Genomic DNA, 20,294 nt, shown 5'->3' with positions numbered 1-20,294 from the left:
CCCCACCCCCCACCCCCACTCCCCACCCTGCCGCCACCCTGCCGGGAGCGAGGGCACCGGAGACCTGTACCCTGTGCTTGGTGATCCGTGAAGCAGCTATCACATCCCAGATTCATCATAGGACGACTCCCTTAGCGGCCGCCTGTCTCCGGGTAGCCACACGGCGGAGGATAGTCCAGTGCTCGGGTGACATGTTAGGGTCCTGGGGTTTCAGCTGGTGGGTTTCTAGGCAGCAGCTCCTGCAACATGATTGGTCGGATACAAACGGATACGGCGAAGGGGTGTGAAACACCCAGATTAGGGCTGTCTGTCGGATCAGACATTGAACATGGATTTCGACTGATTTGTAGGACAACCAAGACAGAGGTGGGGGAGTGATAATGTCGTGACTTAGCTAAATTCTCATTCCAAAGATTCCTGGTTTGAACCGCGCAGTTCAGACGCCCTGAAGCGTGCCTTTGGGCATCCTTGAGGAAGTTCCACTACCTGCTCTGAATGAAATATCTACAACTCACTGTAAGGCGCTTTGGTTAAAGCACATCACTATGGCTACCCTGCTTTGGTTCCCCGGGTAATTAGTGGCTCTCTATTTTATTGAAGCTACAGCGGCAGTGGCTTTTGTCCATACCCAGTGTGAATTAATGATTGTATATACAGTGGCTACAGTGGGTGCTAGTTATAATCTAACCTAATACACACGGATCATATTGTATCTCACAGTGGATATGATCGCGGTTATATTAAATGAATGTTATATTCGTATTGCATTATACTGTGGCTCTACTGGCGGGGGTCTCTCCTGGAACGAAAGGGCAGTAGTGGAAGTGGTCTACCCCAGGTGATGGAGCTCTCTCCTGGTCTGACAGGGCAGTAGTGGTAGTGGTCTACCCCATGTGATGGAGCTCTCTCCTGGACTGACAGGGCAGTAGTGGTAGTGGTCTACCCCATGTGATGGAGCTCTCTCCTGGTCTGACAGGGCAGTAGTGGTAGTGGTCTACCCCATGTGATGGAGCTCTCTCCTGGACTGACAGGGCAGTAGTGGAAGTGGTACTACCCCATGTGATGGAGCTCTCTCCTGGACTGACAGGGCAGTAGTGGTAGTGGTCTACCCCATGTGATGGAGCTCTCTCCTGGTCTGACAGGGCAGTAGTGGAAGTGGTCTACCCCATGTGATGGAGCTCTCTCCTGGTCTGACAGGGCAGTAGTGGAAGTGGTACTACCCCATGTGATGGAGCTCTCTCCTGGTCTGACAGGGCAGTAGTGGTAGTGGTCCCCCCCCCAGCTGGAGGTGGTCTCTCCTGGGATGACAGGGCAGTAGTGGTAGTGGTCCCCCCCCCAGCTGGAGGTGGTCTCTCCTGGGATGACAGGGCAGTAGTGGTAGTGGTCCCCCCCCCCAGCTTGCGGGGGTCTCTCCTGCCCCCCCCCCCCCCCAGCTGGAGGTGGTCTCTCCTGGGATGACAGGGCAGTAGTGGTAGTGGCCCCCCCCCAGCTGGAGGTGGTCTCTCCTGGGATGACAGGGCAGTAGTGGTAGTGGTCTACCCCCCAGCTGGAGGTGGTCTCTCCTGGGATGACAGGGCAGTAGTGGTAGTGGTCCCCCCCCAGCTGGAGGTGGTCTCTCCTGGGATGACAGGGCAGTAGTGGTAGTGGTCTACCCCAGGTGATGGAGCTCTCTCCTTGGAGGTGGTCTCTCCTGGGATGACAGGGCAGTAGCTCCGTGTCTCCAGAGCCCATGCGCGTGGACCTGAGCCCCGGGCGGCTGGAGGTGACGGTGGGGGAGAGTGTGGTGCTGAGCTGCACGGCGACCCACGACACGTCGCTGGACGTCGGCTTCCAGTGGTCCTTCGACCAGCGGCCAATCAACTTCCAGAAGGACGGCGGCCACCTGGAGTACATCCAGACCGTCAGAGCGCAGGTAACGAGCTGATGCCTGCAGGGCTGCGTCCGCCAAAGGGTCTCTCATGCCCTGTCTGTTGTTCTGTCTGCACGTCCGTGTGTGTGTTTGTTTGTGTTTCATGAAGCTATGCAAAATGTGCATTTATTTGACCTCAACCTTTATTTATTCCTTATTGTGCTTATTGTATTCAGACATGTGTGGTGATTAAATCACCGTTTTCAATTAGTGCTCAGAGTAGAGGTCAGAGCAGGGGTCGCGGACAAACGATAAATCCCCTATCTGTCTAATTACCGATTTGAAGTGCGAGTCGTGTTGGAGAGACGGGGTGAATCCCCTGAAAGGTCATCCAGCCGGGGCTGTCACGGTGATAAAGGACCTGCCACCAGCCCACGATCATGTCTATCAGCGGCTGTAGGAGCGTTGCCGATGCAGGCCCCTACACATGTTAGGACTGCTCCCAGGTGGCCTCTGGAATGGCAGTGGTGTACAACAGGTCCGCCAGCTTAGCCCTGCAGGCAAAGATTCGCACTTCATGGCTCCGGGCTTATTTACATTCCTCACCTCGCTGCCAAGAGATTGAATTAAAGGAGCACTTTTTTAAAGAGAGGGAAATAAACCAGTGGGGACACATATCCAATAAGTGGATGGATAGTCTTTGGATTTATTTGAGCGTTTACTTGTTCTTTGAGGACAAAGGCAACCTGTGTCTCTGCCGTAATGGCATGCTAAAATATATTCATTTGTTTAAAATGGTTGACTGGCTAATACGAGATTGGCTTGGTGGTGGGGGAAGGGTTAGTATAAAGGTTTGACTACCAGAGCGCCCACATCTTCCTCTGCATTTTCTGTAAGCCGATATTTACCTGTGTAGGTTCCAGATGCCGTGGTTCATCTGCCTCGTCTCCGATTGGCTGATCTTCCAACAAGAAATAAGTAAACGATCTGACAGACGTTCCATAGGGGACACGCATTCATGTGTGACTTTCTCGGGTAAATGAATCACATTGTGGTGCAACAGGTGACTTTGAGAATGACTGTCGCTGCTGCTTCCTTTGAATACGGATCCCTCTTAAGAGAAGATAAGAGGAGGATTTATTTATCCCCGACGGGATATTCCGATGTTACAGCAAAAAGGGCGGAACAGCAGTAGAAAAGAAAAGTGTATGTTTATGTAACAAAAGTGTAACAAATACCACAAAAAATACGCAATGCACGTAATAATACACAATGTATGAGTAGTAGAAATGTAAAAGAAAAGGTCTTAACAGGCAGTTGAGACAGTTGAGGTAGACATTATTAACGGTATATGCTGCTTTATTGAAAGTAAACATAATGGACCAAGAGGCAGTATTTACATATGGGCATGATATTGAAGTGGTTAGGGTGCTTTACAGTAGGTTTGGGGTTCGACCCCCACAAAGTCTAGGTGCGGGCGTCCCTGAGCAAGAGGCCTAACCCCTACCTGCTCCTTAAGGATAAAAGTCCATGTAAATTGCTCTGTGAACAAAAGTGTCAGCTAAATGAATAATAGTAAGTATTTAAAATAGAAAAACGGTTAGGATTTGCCTCCCAAGGCAAGATACCTCGACGAGAGATCGTTTTTACCGAGATCATTAATATGATAATGGTAATCACTAGGGAACACCAGGAACCTTTTATAGAGACATCTTAAGAGAGCAGGCTATACGTTAATGATGGGTGAACCTCCAGCCATCAATTCTGAAGCCTTCAAGTGCAGCCCAAGGCTGTTTTTCTACAAACAAAGTATGATACTTAATAAATAGCGCAGGGGGGGAATACAATTTGTATGTAATATTCATTGAGTGTCGTATATGATTTCAGTTTTGCGGTAATATCCAATATCAGTTAATAATAGTTCTGTTACAACCCCCCCCCGCCTCCGTAAAATCCAGAACACAAACTTTAGCCTCAACTCATCCATATTCATTGACCCAACGAAAGGGTTGACATTCGGAGGGGCACGGTATGTTTAAATCTAACCCTGGAAGTAAAGGCTACAGCCATTCCTAACGAATGGTGAACATTCGGAGGATCACATTAAAGATACATCTCATGAATAGCTCCAGCCGCAGCGGCAGCGGCCCGGGTCCTCTGGAGACGGGGGTATTTTCCTTGACAGTCCGCTGTGGGCTCGACAGCATCGTGACTGATGTCTGTCTTGTATTTTTAATCAGGCGCCGTGCTAAACAGCTGTCGGCAGACCTTGAATTATTCCCCGTCCCGCCTCAGGCGTCTCTCATCTGAACAGATATAACAGTGGCAGCCAGGCACCTTGTTTTACCCTGGCTTCGGTGTAGACACCCTCTGCAACACACTGACAAACACACACTCCCACGCGCTCACACTCACACGCTCACAAACACAGAGCCGTCCAACCCTGCCACTCTTACAAGTGTTCTGTATTCTCTTTGCAGCAGTCTTCTACAGTGGACTTGATGATCAGGAGCATCCTCCTGAAGCATGCTGGGAATACGGATGCCGGGCCCACACCAGCGCCGACGTAGTGTTCGCCGAGGCTGAACTTCTGGTCCGAGGTAGGCGGAGGTCATCTCTCTCTCTCTCTCTCTCTCTCTCTCTCTCTCTGTCTCTCTGTCTCTCTCTGTCTCTCTCTCTCTCTCTCTCTCTCTCTCTCTCTCTCTCTCTCTCTCTCTCTCTCTCTCTCTCTCTCTGTCTCTCTCTCTGTCTCTCTCTCTCTCTCTCTCTCTCTCTCTCTCTCTCTCTCTCTCTCTCTCTCTCTCTCTCTCTCTCTCTCTCTCTCTCTGTCTCTCTCTCTCTCTTCTCTCTCTCTCTCTCTCTCTCTCTGTCTCTCTCTCTCTCTCTCTCTCTCTCTCTCTCTCTCTCTCTCTCTCTGTCTCTCTCTCTCTCTCTCTCTCTCTCTAACCCTCTCTCTGTCTCGTCCAATCCAAAACATCTCTGTTGACCGTCAGCCGAATCAAACGCCACTGTTAATGCCATCGTAAACGCCATCTTTAACGAAATCTTTAACAATCCCTTTTCAGCTTAGTCCTATTTAAGTGAGATTTGATGGATGGAAACTATAAATGTCTTCTCTTACCACTAAAAGCAATCTAGACTAGGAGACCATGTGGTAACCCTAATGTGCTGTTTATTTCTATATTTACCTATAATTAAGTTAATATTTATTAATCTGGATCAAAGTTGGACTTCAAGACACACAAGGGGAATGTTTGGACCTTAGAATAGATTGTTAACATATTTTAATTTAAGAAATGAGCTGGTTTAGCTGCCATCTGTAGTCAACTCTTAATTACTACTGCTGTATCTATAAATATTCATTTATTTGTGCTGTTGCGCCCACCTCATGAACAAGGCAGCATCTTTCACCTGAAAGGCGCCTTTTAGAAAACACCAGAACATTCTCATGAAATTGGTTCATTGGTTTGAATAAGAAATAACGAGGAAAATCATTTCGGGTTTTTCATCAAATCGACTACTAATTGAATATGAAGAACACTGTGGAGGATCTTTATTAACATCGGCCCTCCGACGTGAACGGAGCTTCCAGTGGACACTTGATGTGTGGACCAGGCCACACTGCTTCCCCCTGATCCCGGGCAGCTGTCACAGACTTTACTTACAGCTGCTCCCCCTCAAGTCCTCAGACAACCGCTGCACTGGCAGATTTCACGTGTGACTGAGGGCTGGGGGTAAACACATGTTTGGCTGAGTTAAAGCAGAGCAGGGTCGCTCACCACGCCTCTCCTCCACAGCACAGCTGGCTCGCCGCTGCCTCCAGGGAAAGCCAAATAAATAAATGCGTGCATAAATAAGGCAATGGATAAATAAGGCATTTTATATTCCTTATTCAGCAGGAAACGTCTGACGGTTGCCCTACCCCGATGTGGGTTGGGTGGAGTCCCTCTCTGTGTTCTAACTCAGCTTGACCGGTGGAATTTCCTGCTTGCAGCCATGTCGATTTTCGAATGCACACGAGTGTGCAGTGGTTTCACTACACTACGGCCGAAAGCTACTCGGTTTGATTCCCGATGTTCGCAGCCCAACTTGTAGCCATCGTCGAGCGAGATGAATCACCCCGACCAGCTCATTAATGACCTGTGTCTGTGTGTTTCTGTGTCCTATCTTCTCCACGCGTTTGTGTCTGTGTCTCTTCTTTCCTCTATCTTTATGCGGCCTCTCTCCTCTATTCGTCTGTGTCTTCCCTCTCCTGTGTGTGTGTTTTTTTCCTCATGCCTTTATCTGTGTGTGTCTGTGTGTCCTCTCTCCTGCGTGTGTGTGTCTCCTCTGTGTGTGTTTTTGCGTCCTCTCTCCTATGTGTGTGTGTGTGTGTGTGTGTGTGTGTGTGTGTCCTCTCTCATCTATGTGGATGTGTGTGTGTCCTCTCTCCTATGTGTGTGTGTGTGTGTGTCCTCTCTCATCTATGTGGATGTGTGTGTGTCCTCTCTCCTATGTGTGTGTGTGTGTGTCCTCTCTCATCTACGTGTGTGTGTGTCCGTCTGTGTATGTCCTCTCTCCATTATGTGGGTGTGTGTCTCCTCTCTCCTCTATGTGTGTGTGTGTGTGTGTGTGTGTGTGTGTGTGTGTGTGTGTGTGTGTGTGTGTGTGTGTGTCCTCTCTCTCCTTCAGGGCCTCCCGGCCCCCCCGGGGTGGTGATTGTGGAGGAGATCACCGACAGCACAGCCACCCTCTCGTGGAGCCGTGGGCTGGACAACCACAGCCCCATTAGCACCTACAATCTCCAGGCCCGGAGCCCATTCTCCCTGGGCTGGCAGACCGTCAGAACAGGTACACCCCCCCCCCAGTCTGCTTATCAAGCTCTGGGAGTACACTGATATCAGCGGCTAGTGCCGCTGGTGCATGTTATTGTATTAAAGGTGTGGTTTGGTCCTTTAAAATGCAATTTTGCTGGAAAATAGCCTTGAGCTAATCATCCGATTTCTCCGGTTGGATATTTTTAGTTTTTTTACCCTGCATATATAATGCATTTTATAATTGTGCCTTATTTTTCACTCTTTTTATTAACTTTTTATACACATTTTTGCCATGTTTAACTTTTTTGGAATTTATATTCAGCACTGTGTTACAATAAATAGATGGCCCTGCCATAAGAATGTCACTCTACCAAGGGGCGATGTTATACTGCATCAGAAGATGGACGTTCTTTCGTGAATTTAAAGGTCTATTAAACATTGAAATACAAAAGTTGTGAAGTACTAAAACTGTTAATCAAGCATGTTCATTTCAGAGTTGAGTCTTTAGTTTAGCTTCATTTACCTTTTCTTTTGGCTTGGGATACTGGGATGCTTTCATTTTCGCTGAAAATAGATAATCTATGTCTGACGAAAACTGTACAATATTATGGTTCGGAGGGAAATCATTAAAAGTGAAAGTTGAAGGAATGACGGTTACTAAGCAGAGGGCAATCCATTCTGATGGACTAAGCTAAAAGTATTAGCCGGGTTTATGATGCGGTATTAATCCATCGGCACGGATTGATAAATCATACTTAGCAAACACTCTTTTCACACGGAGGAGTCTGTTAAACAATATTTAATTTGATAAAGGACAATTAAGCCTCCTGTGATGCATTGCGAGTGGTGAACTTGTGAAGATTAGCATACGTGCGGATGGGCTTTTTTACGCTCGGCTCCTATCAGCGCTTGTTTAAAGAGCAGCGTGGTACACAGCGTGGCACCGCTGTGTCTCGAATGATAAGGACCGGCTTTCCACTCGCATACATTTGTCGTGCTCTCGTCGTGGACATGTTTTCCTTTTCAATGATTGTCTTCGGTCGCTAAGGCTAATGTTGACGGAACTTCATTACAGAAGGCCCGGGGATAGCGGATTAGCCGACACCTGCTTGAACCGCTGTGCGTGTAGCACTCGTAGCCCATAGCACGGAGCACGGCACAGCAACTATCTTTCTTGTTTGAAAAGGAATAAAAATTCATCTTTGCAATTTCAATGGAAGAGGGAGAGGCAGATGGCTCCTTAGTTCGCTGCCGTATTGTTTGGTTAGCTCGTGGCTCCCGGATCAAAATAAACACCAAGGAAATAACATTTGTAGTCGGCTATACAGGCCAGCCCGCGCCAGCAATTTTCTAAAAGCGCTGTAATGGCTTGAAGAAAATAGCATCTAATGACTTCATATTACAGAATAAAGTGGTGTAATAGCTACATTTGATAACAGGCCAACACAATATACAGAGCTGCCACGTTTCAAGAAGAGTTTGGAATAAGATTACGTGTTTGGGGAGGAGGGACCCACAATTTTGCCAAACGAGGCGAACTTTCACCCCACACAATAATTATTGCAATTTCCAGCTATTTTATAATTCATTAGTGCAAATGTTAAAGATTGAAATATTAGGTTAAACAAGACAAATTCAGACAAATAAAATAATTAAAAAATAATTGTTTATTTGTTCTTTATTTATACAAATACAAATGGCTATGAACTTCAACCTCAGTATAGTCTTGAGGAACAGGGTGCCCCATTAATAGGGCATGGGGTTAAGGAATGATTCAAATCAGCAAGTGTGTGTGTGTGTGTGTGTGTGTGTGTGTGTGTGTGTGTGTGTGTGTGTGTGTGTGTGTGTGTGTGTGTGTGTGTGTGTGTGTGTGTGTGTTTACTTGTGTGTGTGGGTGGGGGATGATTGACCACTTCGTTGAACACTCACTTTTAAAAGTACACCTATAGGCGGCTGCTCCACTAAAAGCTTTCTGCTCTTTCCCTTTTCTACTATTCCCTGCTCTTCCTCTTCCACTTTCTTCTCTATTGCCTCCTCCACTGCCTCCTCCACTGTCTTCTCTACACTCTTCTTTACTGTTTCCTTCACTGTCTTCTCCACCGCCACCTCCCCTGTCTTCTCCACTGCCTCATTCCCTGTCTTTTCCACTGGCCTCCTCAACTGCCAATCAGATTGCTCGGAAAAACCTGAGCCAATCAGATCGCTCCAAAAACCCCAGTCGGTCCGTTCCCTCGAGAACCCCATCTGGTCCGATAGAGTGTTTTTTGAATTGGAAATAGAAGGTGTTGCGTGAAAGAGTGTGAAGAGGGTCATTTACGTGAGTCACGCTCAAGGCGAGAGAGTTGGCGCTCTGTGTACCGTTAACGATAAAAACATGTTTCCCCTTGCCTCTCAGAAAAGTATCACATTGCGCAAAAAACACTAACATTGTATAAAAAGTATTCTTCGATGTGTGTAATTTGCTCCTGGCCGTTCATTAATTCGTGCCCTTCAAACCCATTTTTAACATGACAAGAATGCTAGCATTGGCCTACGTTAAAAACACCTACATTTAAACAGACCAGCTTTAAATGAACCCACCACCTCAGGTATTAATATTCATTAACCAGGTCATGGTCTTCCTGTCTGTATTGATCCACGTTGCCAGGCTGATTTAGAAAGCGTTCATTCATAGCTAGCATGTCATTCAGTTACCATTGTATCAGAGTTGATTTGTGGCCTCTTGAAAGATTGACTGCCACTGAGACTCTGCATCTTCTACATTGTTCGACATAGTGTGTTTGTTATATTTATATTATTAATTAATACAAACTTATATGCATGAACATGAACACCAAGAACCTTCCAAACCCCATTCTCCCATATCCAACATGACATGAACTCAGCATCAGCAAGTTTTAAGTATTCTGATGGTTGAAGAGTGTAACCAGCATGAATCCTGTTGGTTTCCCCTCCTCCCCAAGACCCCGAGCCCGTGACGGGCACCATGGAGTCTGCCATGGCCGTGGACCTGAACCCCTGGGTGGAGTACGAGTTCAGGGTGGTGGCGAGCAACGCCATCGGCACGGGGGACCCCAGCGCCCCCTCCAGGGGAGTGCGCACCAAAGAAGCAGGTAAACCTAGGGAGGGTTGGTGGGTAGTGTGTAGGGGGACTGGGCATTCTATGGGCGGGCTAGATAGCCTTTAGGGCAGGGGTCTCAAACTCATCTTACCTGGGGGCCGCTGGAGGTAGAGTCTGGGTCAGGCTGGGCCACATCAAGTATTCCACAGAAAAAAGTAGCACAACTGACTCAACCGAAGTTAATGATCGGGCTATAATTAGATCATGTTGGCTATGTAATCGCTGACAACAGGGGACATTTCATAGTGATTGGTGGAAACCGGGACATTTTAGCCTCCTTTGGCTTTCGTCGGGACTCAGGACACGCAACTCAAAATTGGGACTGTCCCGGCAAAACCGGGACATCTGGTCACCCTATCACAAGTGATAAAAAACCGTGGCAAGCGACTCAGCAAAAATGTGCGTTTGACAAAAACAGGCGGGCCGCAGTAACACTAAACTTTGATGTCAAGCAGGGGTACCCCCGGGCCGCGAGTTTGAGACCCCTGCTTTAGGGGGATGGGTTTTCTAGGGGGGCTGGGTAGTTTAATGCTTAGGTTGTTTAGTGTCCCGGAGCCGAAAGGTTCTGGGTTCGAAACCCAACGTCCACAGTTTGTCAGTAGGCACCCCTGAGCAACCTCTTGCCGATGCTTGATGATCTTTTAACGACCTCACTGTAAGGCACTTGGATAACAGGGTCTGCTAAATCAGTGAAATAGTAGCAGGAAGGAACGCCCTGCAGCTGGAAACGTGCGTTAATAAGATATATACATCGGATAAAACAGAAGATAGTACTCGGGGTAATGAAATACTTATCACCCTATTGATTGTGTGGAATCAATAGGGTGAATAAGTGTTTCCCCTCGAGGGGAAATGATGCGCGCGTCGCCGAGATAAACCGCAGGAAAGAAAAATCATTGTAAACATGGAATACATGCATACATTAAAACGATAACGCATACACCGGCATGAGCATTCCCTCGGGCGTTTGCATGCGTCATTATGTGAAGCACCTCTGACTCCCGTTACCTCTGGAGGCATGTCAACAGAACACATCCCCGCTGATCGGCAGGGATGCAGCGTACACACTCTGCACACAGTCGTTTTGTTGAGGAGGGCTGGGAGTCGGGGTGGGGGCGGGGTGTGTGTTCCCTTCACGCCCCACCACGTGAGCCCCGCTCTATCCCCCTGTTCCATTGTTAACCTAGCTGCATTTTGAGTTTGCACGATAATCGGCTTACGCGAATTTAGCCGCGGCGAGGCCCGGAGTCAGCGGCCCGAGCGCCACGGACGCTGTTCACCACGCGCTGCGGACTGCGGCTCCCTGGGTCCAGGGTGTTTCGCCCCCCCCCGCCGCCGTACCTCCATACCGCCGTACACTGTTCACCGCCTGGGTCCAGGGTGTTTCGCCCCCCCCCCGCCGCCGTACCTCCATACCGCCGTACACTGTTCACCGCCTGGGTCCAGGGTGTTTCGCCCCCCCCCGCCGCCGTACCTCCATACCGCCGTACACTGTTCACCGCCTGGGTCCAGGGTGTTTCGCCCCCCCCCGCCGCCGTACCTCCATACCGCCGTACACTGTTCACCGCCTGGGTCCAGGGTGTTTCGCCCCCCCGCCGCCGTACCTCCATACCGCCGTACACTGTTCACCGCCTGGGTCCAGGGTGTTTCCCCCCGGCCGCCGTACCTCCATACCGCCGTACACTGTTCACCGCCTGGGTCCAGGGTGTTTCGCCCCCCCGCCGCCGTACCTCCATACCGCCGTACACTGTTCACCGCCTGGGTCCAGGGTGTTTCGCCCCCCCGCCGCCGTACCTCCATACCGCCGTACACTGTTCACCGTGCCCTGCAGACGGCGGCTCCCTGGGTCCAGGGTGACTCCGCCGCCGCAGACCCACCACCGCCCACTGGTTTCTCATCCATAAAAACATAATAATTACAAAGGTCAGGGGTGGCCTGGAAGAGGCTTATTTAATTCTTCCTATCTCCTCTGCGTAATTAACTCGCTAATCGCTGTATCTCGTCACGGATATGGTAATCAATCCTGGAAGGCGCCAACAAGGCTCTGGTTCTAGGTCGTTTTTGATCACGCCGGGGTTTTACTGGCTAATATTCTATTTTGTTTTGACGTTGTAAATCTGAGAGGTTATTAATTGGATTTGTCACCGCAGCGGGTGACGATGCGGAGATACGCTCTAATTGTGTTGCCCTGTGTTTTTTGTCTTTGACTCTAGTCCCGGCGGTGGCGCCGGCTAACGTGAGCGGAGGAAACGGGCGCAGGCACGAACTGGTCATCTCCTGGGAGGTACGACACTCACCGGGCTTCACTCAAGATGGCCTACTGTGTTGCTCCTAATGCGCTCACTCTAAAGTAACTCAGTTGCTCTGAAGATGCAACATTACTCTAAATATATGATGTTACGGTTAATATAGTCGGTTACTGTGTGGATATGACGTTGCTGTAAAGATACTCCGTTACTGTGAGTATACTCACTTACTCAAAAGATCTACTCAGAAGATCTAACATTACTCTAAAGATTCGATGTTAATGTGAGGTTACTCAGTTGCTCTCAGGATACGACGTGACAGTAAAGTTCCCTAGTAACTCAAAAGATATAACAATACTCTAAAGATACTAGCGATGTACTAGCGGATAGCGTAGTTGGTGCTGCTATTTTGGCAGGTCGGATCTGCACATTTTTTTCCATAAGGGCTGCATGAATGAACACTGTAGTAGGCTATGCCATGCGTTAAAATAATAATAATAATAATAATAATAATAATAATAACAATGATAAACTCGAGCAAAGTAGGCTACATCCCAGCCTTCCGAAACAAAATCTCGTTTTAGGGTAAATGATAACATTGGTTATTATTATTTGTGAAAGAACAGCTGATACAGCGGTAATAAGTTGTATTTAAATCAATGCATCTGCAAAAACCATACAGCAAACACATATTTTCTTGACACAGACATCGGGAACAAGCCCATAACTTTTAGGATTGATGAGTATTTGATCGTGAGAAAACATTGTTTACCGCTAGTGAGTGTTAAAAAGAATGAATGAATGCAGGTGCACGTGTGTGCATCCATCTGTTTAAACACACGCAAACTAAACACGTAACGCATAATACAGTCCATGGCAATGTACATTAACGGGGGGACACATGAATCTTAGGAACACACGTCTAAAACGATAATGTTTACAATTATGATAAGAAACGATGTGTGTTCATGTATTGACGCATATCATTAAATAGACCCACAGTTGCGGCCACAAGTTTTCTTCGCCCCAATTTACATGACGACTCAGTATTTCGGAAGTTGTAGAAGAAAACGCTGTTCCATGTGTGAATTAGGGCCTGTTATTTGGCGATAAACTGAATATAAAAAACAAGGATCATTTATCCGCCGGTATAATAGCAACAGCGGCAGAGCTGTTACTCATTTACTCTGAACATTGTAATCAGGAACTGATCAGTTACTATGAAGTCTCAGTTACTGTAAAGTTACTCTGTCACTATAAAGTCTTGGTGTCGGCAGAGATACTAAGTTACTGTGAAGATACTACTAAGATATATATAATGATACTCTTTTACTATAAAGATTGAGGGTGCTGCAGTTATGATAAATGCATTTATATTTTTGGAGATAAACAGTCTATAAAATAAGGCTGATCTTTGCTTTAAATGATCTAATTTCCTTTTGGAACAATGTGTTCTCTGGGTCTCTGATGCGTAACCTCAGTACGTATCCCGGCTCAAACGCGAGGCGGTAATGGTGGTTTAGGTACTTCTCGAAATAGTACGTCTGGTTTGTTTAATAATTGCCCTAGAGCCAAAAAAGAAAAAACCCACAGTGGAAGCCTTGTGGGCTGTAGTGTTTTGTTTCTTTTGCCGATGGGGATAAATCTCCTGCTGAGAGGTTTCCAAAGTGTTCTGCTTCTCATTTGCACTTGGGGCCCTCACCGCACACTGCCAGTGTGTCCGTGTGATAAAGTTCAAGTGCCTTGCTCCATTACCCGTATGGCGTGGCTGTGGTTCAGTCCACAATAAATCGCCCTCTGATGAGAGACACACCTGCGAGTGCGTTGTGCGTTGGAACTGCTTCACAGCGGCATCGGTGTCCCCGTCTGTTTGTCTTGTGAAACGGTTCTACAGCTGGTGTGAAATGTGGTTGGCCGTTCAAATGTACACAACCATGAATGTGGCTCTGCATTTAATATGACGTCATTGCATCGACTTTCTCTCAGCACCCCCAGCTCTGACTGACTTCCCCCCGTCTCGGCATGCTGTAAAGATATTCAATTATTGTGAAGATACTCACTTACTCTTAAGATACTCAACCCACCACTTTCACTAATTTACGATAGAGTGTTGATGAATGTGCCAAGATGCCCCTCGGAGCACCTGTCACACCGTGTTTTTTCAGTGGATCCAGGGTGTAAAGACACTTAACACTTATCCTGAAGACACTCAGAACTCTGCACCGGGATGTTATTTGTTGTTCAAAGCAACCTTTTATTAATGGGATGTTTTTTTTAATCATCACGTGTTGAACTTCTAGTTTAAAATGCATAAACATGTCCTTAATAGGCTATTTGTGTATCATGCAAAGTGCTTTTTCTACCTCTTAGAATGTACCAATGCTGGAATTAACACAGTGGGCAGCACTCAAGCTGTGGTTGACATGCTTTGAAATTACCAGGCTTCAACACACTCTTCACCATCACGGCTCCAAGCTTCTGCCGTTATTGATCAGAAAAAATGAAAACTCACTTCATATATTACTCAGCCGCAAAGTAAGTAAGTTTCCTATTTTATAGCAGTGGAAATAAATTAGATTTCCTTTTAATCAACTCTGCTGACTGAAGCTCGATAAATCTCTGTACTTTTTGTTCGTTGCGATGCATTATCCGATGACAGAGCAAACATTTAATATCGCGCTAATTGCTGTACACTGCTGTCTTATTGGATCTGGTGTTCACAAGCTATTATTGGTGTCTGTGTAGGAGAGAGAGAGAGAGAGAGAGAGAGAGAGAGAGAGAGAGGGTGGGAGGCGAGGGGGCGGGCGAGAGGTAGGTGGTGGAGCTCGGTGTGTTCGTTTTGGATTTAATATAGGCATTATGCATGTGTTCCAATCTGTAAGGATATTAGCATATTGCAGATATTCCAAAGAGGTCACGGCCCTGTGCTCTTCTCCCTGTGCCAGGAGGGATTTAACACATTTGGACCATCAGACAGTCAGCCTAAATATCTCTGTGGTCCTGGTTCATCAGTTCACCGAGGAGATGGGGGGGGGGGGGGGGGGGCGGGGGTGGACGCTGAATTTAGGACGCTGAATTGATTCATGGTAATCTTTCACATTTTGTTAGGAGGCTTGTATCGAAGAAACAGAGTCCTGGCTTGTCTGACTGACTGACTTAACTGAGTATTAACGATGAGAGGGTCCTACACGTAATGAATCCTTTCCTCGTCAGCCAGAATGAAGCGAGGCCGGAGCCGGGACCGACGCAGGCTGAGCGCTGCGTGCGCCGCGAGGCGAACGACGTACTGCGGCGTGCCGCCTAAACAGCCCCCCCTAATCACCCACCCCAGCGGACGCTCGTTTGGCTGGGAGCAGGAACAGCGATCCAATCCGCACGAATCCTAGTTCGACCTCCCTTGGTGTGAGGGGGCTTGTCTTATGACGGGATATCATGGCAGCGGAGGGGGTCCAGTGTGTTTACGTATCAGACGGGACGTCCTGCGATCCTGTGCGTCCGTGTCGTGTGATGACGTCGAGAGAACACTTGATCATCGATAAATGCGGTTACTATGACTTAACTCGTTACGTTTTCCGTGTTCTTTGGTGCGGTTCGAATGGCCGATGCTGAAGTCGTTCAGGATAAAAACATATCTTAAAGCAACCCGCTATTAGAAACGGCTGTCATTGGAAGCCTTGTGGTCTCCCAGACCGGGGGCATGATACCGTAGAGGCTGTACGTCGCTTTGGATAAAAGCTTCTGATAAATGACTCAAATACAAAGTAGTCTCCGGCCTTGCCTCAGTCCTTAATATCTCATTCAGACTCAAATACAAAGTAGTCTCCGGCCTTGCCTCAGTCCTTAATATCTCATTCACCCGTCAGCCATGGCAACAGACAGCTGTCTGCATTGTGGCCCGTGGGCCCACTCGGTCAGTGGGAAGCACTCTGTGGACTATGACAGATGCAGATAGTTAAGTGTCCTGTATGAATTTAAAGTCGCAGGACAGAGGAGCCACAGTCCGCGAGCAACAGCTCTCGGCCGCGGTGTCAGATGGGCTACTACGGTATTCAAGTCAGGTTTTAAATAACATTGTACGATAACCTCAATGCCTGAATGGCTCTGGAATAATACCATGAATTCTTGTCTAAACTTTCTTTCTTTCTTTCTTTCTTTCTTTCTTTCTTTCTTTCTTTCTTTCTTTCTTTCTTTCTTTCTTTCTTTCTTTCTTTCTTTCTTTCTTTCTTTCTTTCTTTTCTTAACCTTTGGATGAAACTCCCAAGCAAAACAAGCTCCCCCCCCCCCCCTCCCCCTCATCTTATCTCACAACCCAGCAATCTGAGCAATTCAAGCATTCTTTTCTTTCTTTAAGGCTGTGCTTCTGCGTTAATTATTGATGCAAACCAAGGTCCCAGGCTCCGCTAATGTTTACCTTTCAGTATGAACATTATTACAATATACACACACCTTGCCTGTGTGTGTATCTCTAGGTGCTCCAAGTGTGGATCTAAAGACACAGGACTCTTTCCTCTAAACCTAAAGGAGGCCTAACCTCTCTCATTGCAGTGAGAGCGGGAATATCAGGGCCACCCTGCTCCCCAGAGCTCTGGCTAAAACGTCCTCCTCGCTGCAGTCTTCCCCCCCAGGGGATTGTACCTGTTGCCCCACCGCTCATAAATCCTGCAGGCAAATGCGACTTAATGGTCACGTCGAGGTGCCTACGTGCCATTCATTCGATTCGTTTTTTTTGGGTTTCGAATTATTTCTTTCCACCCGGCGACCCCGGGAAAAATCCTGCCAGAGGCGGTCCAGGCGATGAACCCCCGGCTGATTGACGGCACTCGTCCTGACGGCTCTGCGAGCGTGAAGGCAACGCTCTGACGACTTTAAGGTCTCCGCCAGGTACGCCAGGCCTGCCCCCCCCCCCCCCCCCCCCCCCGCCGCCACCTCTTAGAGGATGTGAGGAGGGGAGTGGAGAGGGGGGTCTTGCGGTGATGTCATCCTATCCGCGGCATCATCAAAGCAGCACCTAATTAAAACGCAGATGGTCGGGATGAAGTTTCAAACGCGGCGGAGTGGAGGTGGTGGGAGGAGGAGGAGGCGGGCGGGAGTGCGAGGCAGGCTCAGAGACGGAGGCTGAAGCGTTGGTTTGATGTTTTGAAAGGTAGGGGGGGAAGGATGAGATGCTTGGTTGGCTTAATGTTCAAACGGTAGGCCAGGGAGGATGTTATAGGTCTATGACATAGATAGAAATGTGTAATGGGTCTCAGAGTGTCTCAGGATGCTATACATAGATTGGCACGACGTTTAAAAGGCAGTATGGAAAGGGTGTGATTTGACTGTCTAAGGATGTTACTGGTTTATTCCAACAGTAAGACATTTATAATATAGATAGGTTGGTTTAATGTTTAACACTAAAATAGAGATATGATAGACAGGTTGGTTTAATGCCACATTAAGATAGAGAGGATATAGATAGGTTGGTTTAATGTTCAACAGTCTAGAGGTGATGTAGCTAGGTTGGTTTAATGTTGATTAGTCGAGAGATGATATAGATAGATAGATCGGTTTAATGTTGGAACAGTCTAGAGATGATATAGATAGATTGGGTCGATTTAATTTTGGAACAGTCTAGAGACTATATAGATAGATAGGTTTGATATTTCTCAGTAGTCCAGGGTGAAGGGACCAACAGATGTGGCCCCACAATGCTGCTGTGTTAGCGTCCACAGAGGAGACATAATGCTGCTGTACAAGTGGCCCAAATCCCTTCTACTGTGGCTTTGGGATCGTTCCCCAACTGATGGCAACTTTCTGTCGTTTGACAGCTTCGTTTTATGGGGAGACGCACGAGGGCGGCCATTAATGAAATCCATAAAGTCTCTGAATATCCCGGCTAAATCAAGGGCGTTTGTTTTCTATCTGCGTCTGCTTTAGAGCCAAATAAAGAGGGCTTAAGGCTGCTACACACTGGCCCAGCCGTTTGGGGAGACTTTGACCCGTTCTGGAACAAATCTTTTCAGTGTGTTCAGCTGTGTTGGAAGCTTTTGGAACCGCGCCGACGGTGTCTGGTCTGATTCAACACGCAAAATATGAGAGCGTTGGGGTCTGAGGTTGAAAGCCTCTGATTGGTTGAGTGCTGCTAGCGCACAACCAGCGAATCCGTATTCAATCTTCGCAGTTTGTTTCAATGCAACGAGATGCTGCGAAGTGGTCAGATAAAGGCAGTTGGCCGTTGGTTTGAGTCTGGTCTGTGTGCAACCATCAGCATCCAGACAAATGGGGTGTTGATGGATGGAATAAGAGTTGGGCTGGAATGTCTAGTGGTTATAGGCAAGTAGGTCAGGGTCTCAGTCGAAAGGTTCAGGGTTCGATCCCAGAGGTCTGCCTGAAGGCATCCTTGAACAAGATGCCCTTATCCCTACCTGCTCATTGATGGATCTGAATTCCCTGTATCTTCCTTTGGGTAAATCAGAATGAATAACTGTCAAAAATAATCATATGTATAATAATAAATCAATTATATTTTACATATTTTATGTGTGAATGTCAAACCTTTTAAGTGAGATTAGCGTTGAACCTTGAAGGTTTTTGCATTATACAGTTTTACACTAGCTGCACTGTTTTTTTCTCTCTCGGAGACATGGGAAAAAACACATGGTATTTTTACACATGGTAAAGCTGATGTTTTTTGTTAAGTTAAATGAAAAGGGCACAGAGGGATGGCAGAATCACTGTAGTACCAGCTGTAAAGGCATTGAGGTAGACAAAAAAGACAAAGCAGAGGGAAGGCATTAGGGTGTGTACGACAATGTACTACTACTCAGACATGACTCCACGGCAACACAAAATGATATAGGAAAAAAGGCGGAACGTGAGTAAAGAATCTAAAGGTATAAATGTTCTAAAAGAATGAACTTTCTGAAGGAATGTACATCCGAAGGAATAAGAATCTTACACAATTAACATTCTAAAGGAATAAACATTCTAAAGGAATAGGCAATCTAGAGGAATAAACATTATATTGGAATAACAGTTTTATGGAATAAAAAAAATGTATGCAATAAACATTCTAAAGAATAATCGTTTTATATTTACATTCAAGGAATAAATGGTCAAAAGAAATTTACGTTCTAAAGGAAAGTAAATAAGTGGAATAAACCTAAAGATATAAACATTGGAATAAACCTTCAAAATAATTGAAGGTTGAAATGAACCTTCTAAGGGAATCGACTTTAGAATTAAACTTCTAAAGGAATACACTTGGGATTAAAACATCCAAAGAAAAATCTTGAAATAAACCCTTAAGGAATAAACGTTGAAGGTATTTGTATTGATCTTACAGGATATGATTTGTAGAATTGCAGGCAATATATGATTCAAAATGTTATTCGATGTACATTTTATTATATGATTTAATGTTATTTGCTTGTATGTGGTGACATAACCACAAAACGATTGTCTTTGAGCAAGCATGTGTGTGTGTTTGTGTGTGTGTGCAGGCGTGCAAGCTTGTGTGGACGTGTGCGTCCAGATACAGTGATCACCTGCGAACCACCAGTGTACCCCCAGCCCTTAACACAAACCAACACATGTTCAACAGATTTGAAAAGGACTGTATGCTAATAATAGATAATTGAATGGAGAATTTGCATATTTAATAAATTCGTCCTATGGCGCAGCAGTTCTACAACCATTACTGTCAACATCCGGCCCCCTTCTTCTTCTACGCCTCTTTTGCTGAACTGCGACTGTCAACATCCGGGATAATATTGCTTGGTTTTTATTATGGAATTGTTAACTACTTTTGAATGAATGGCTCATTATTTTATATCTCAGTTATTTTAGAATATATGGTGTCAGACATTCGAGATATTCATACAAGGAAATGATATATAACATGAGTAAATTATATTAAAATTACATATAAAGTAAAATATAGTATTGTTAACGGTCCTGTAGGTAAAACGTAAGTGCTATTATTTGAGTGTCATTTGTCAAGTGCCATTGCCATCCCTCAGCCATTAGTGTGTGAAGTGCTCCGTGAGAATATTTGTATCAAGTTGACCTCCCTATGAGCCAATTTAGATTTTGGACCGCCCCCGGCACATTGTGACAGACAGACAGCAGAGAGGCCCTGAATGATTTGGAATATCCGCCCGGCCTGTCAATCACATGCACCCAAACACAGTGTTATCATTGTTCAAACACAGACGCGTGAAATGCAACACTTTAATGTTTGAGAGGTAGGGAATGTTGCTCTGTTCATCTCTCTGTCTGTCTCTTTGAAACTCTCACATCTC

The 20,294-nt window shown here is 46.5% G+C and overlaps 1 protein-coding gene across 1 annotated transcript in view; it reads left to right on the top strand.

Annotated features, from left to right (window-relative positions):
• Window positions 1-20,294, top strand: part of cntn5 (contactin 5) — a 137,289-nt gene that overhangs the window by 101,659 nt on the left and 15,336 nt on the right. The window contains 6 exon segments of the mRNA XM_060075806.1: window positions 1,725-1,912; window positions 4,330-4,381; window positions 4,384-4,449; window positions 6,521-6,679; window positions 9,609-9,758; window positions 11,980-12,050. Of these exon segments, the coding sequence (XP_059931789.1) occupies window positions 1,725-1,912; window positions 4,330-4,381; window positions 4,384-4,449; window positions 6,521-6,679; window positions 9,609-9,758; window positions 11,980-12,050 (686 nt within the window).

The sequence above is a fragment of the Gadus macrocephalus genome, chromosome 16 (assembly GCF_031168955.1).
Source record: "Gadus macrocephalus chromosome 16, ASM3116895v1".
Taxonomy (NCBI): domain Eukaryota; kingdom Metazoa; phylum Chordata; class Actinopteri; order Gadiformes; family Gadidae; genus Gadus; species Gadus macrocephalus.
The sequence above is the reverse complement of the archived record's forward strand: the minus strand, read 5'-3'. Positions and strand labels throughout refer to the sequence as shown.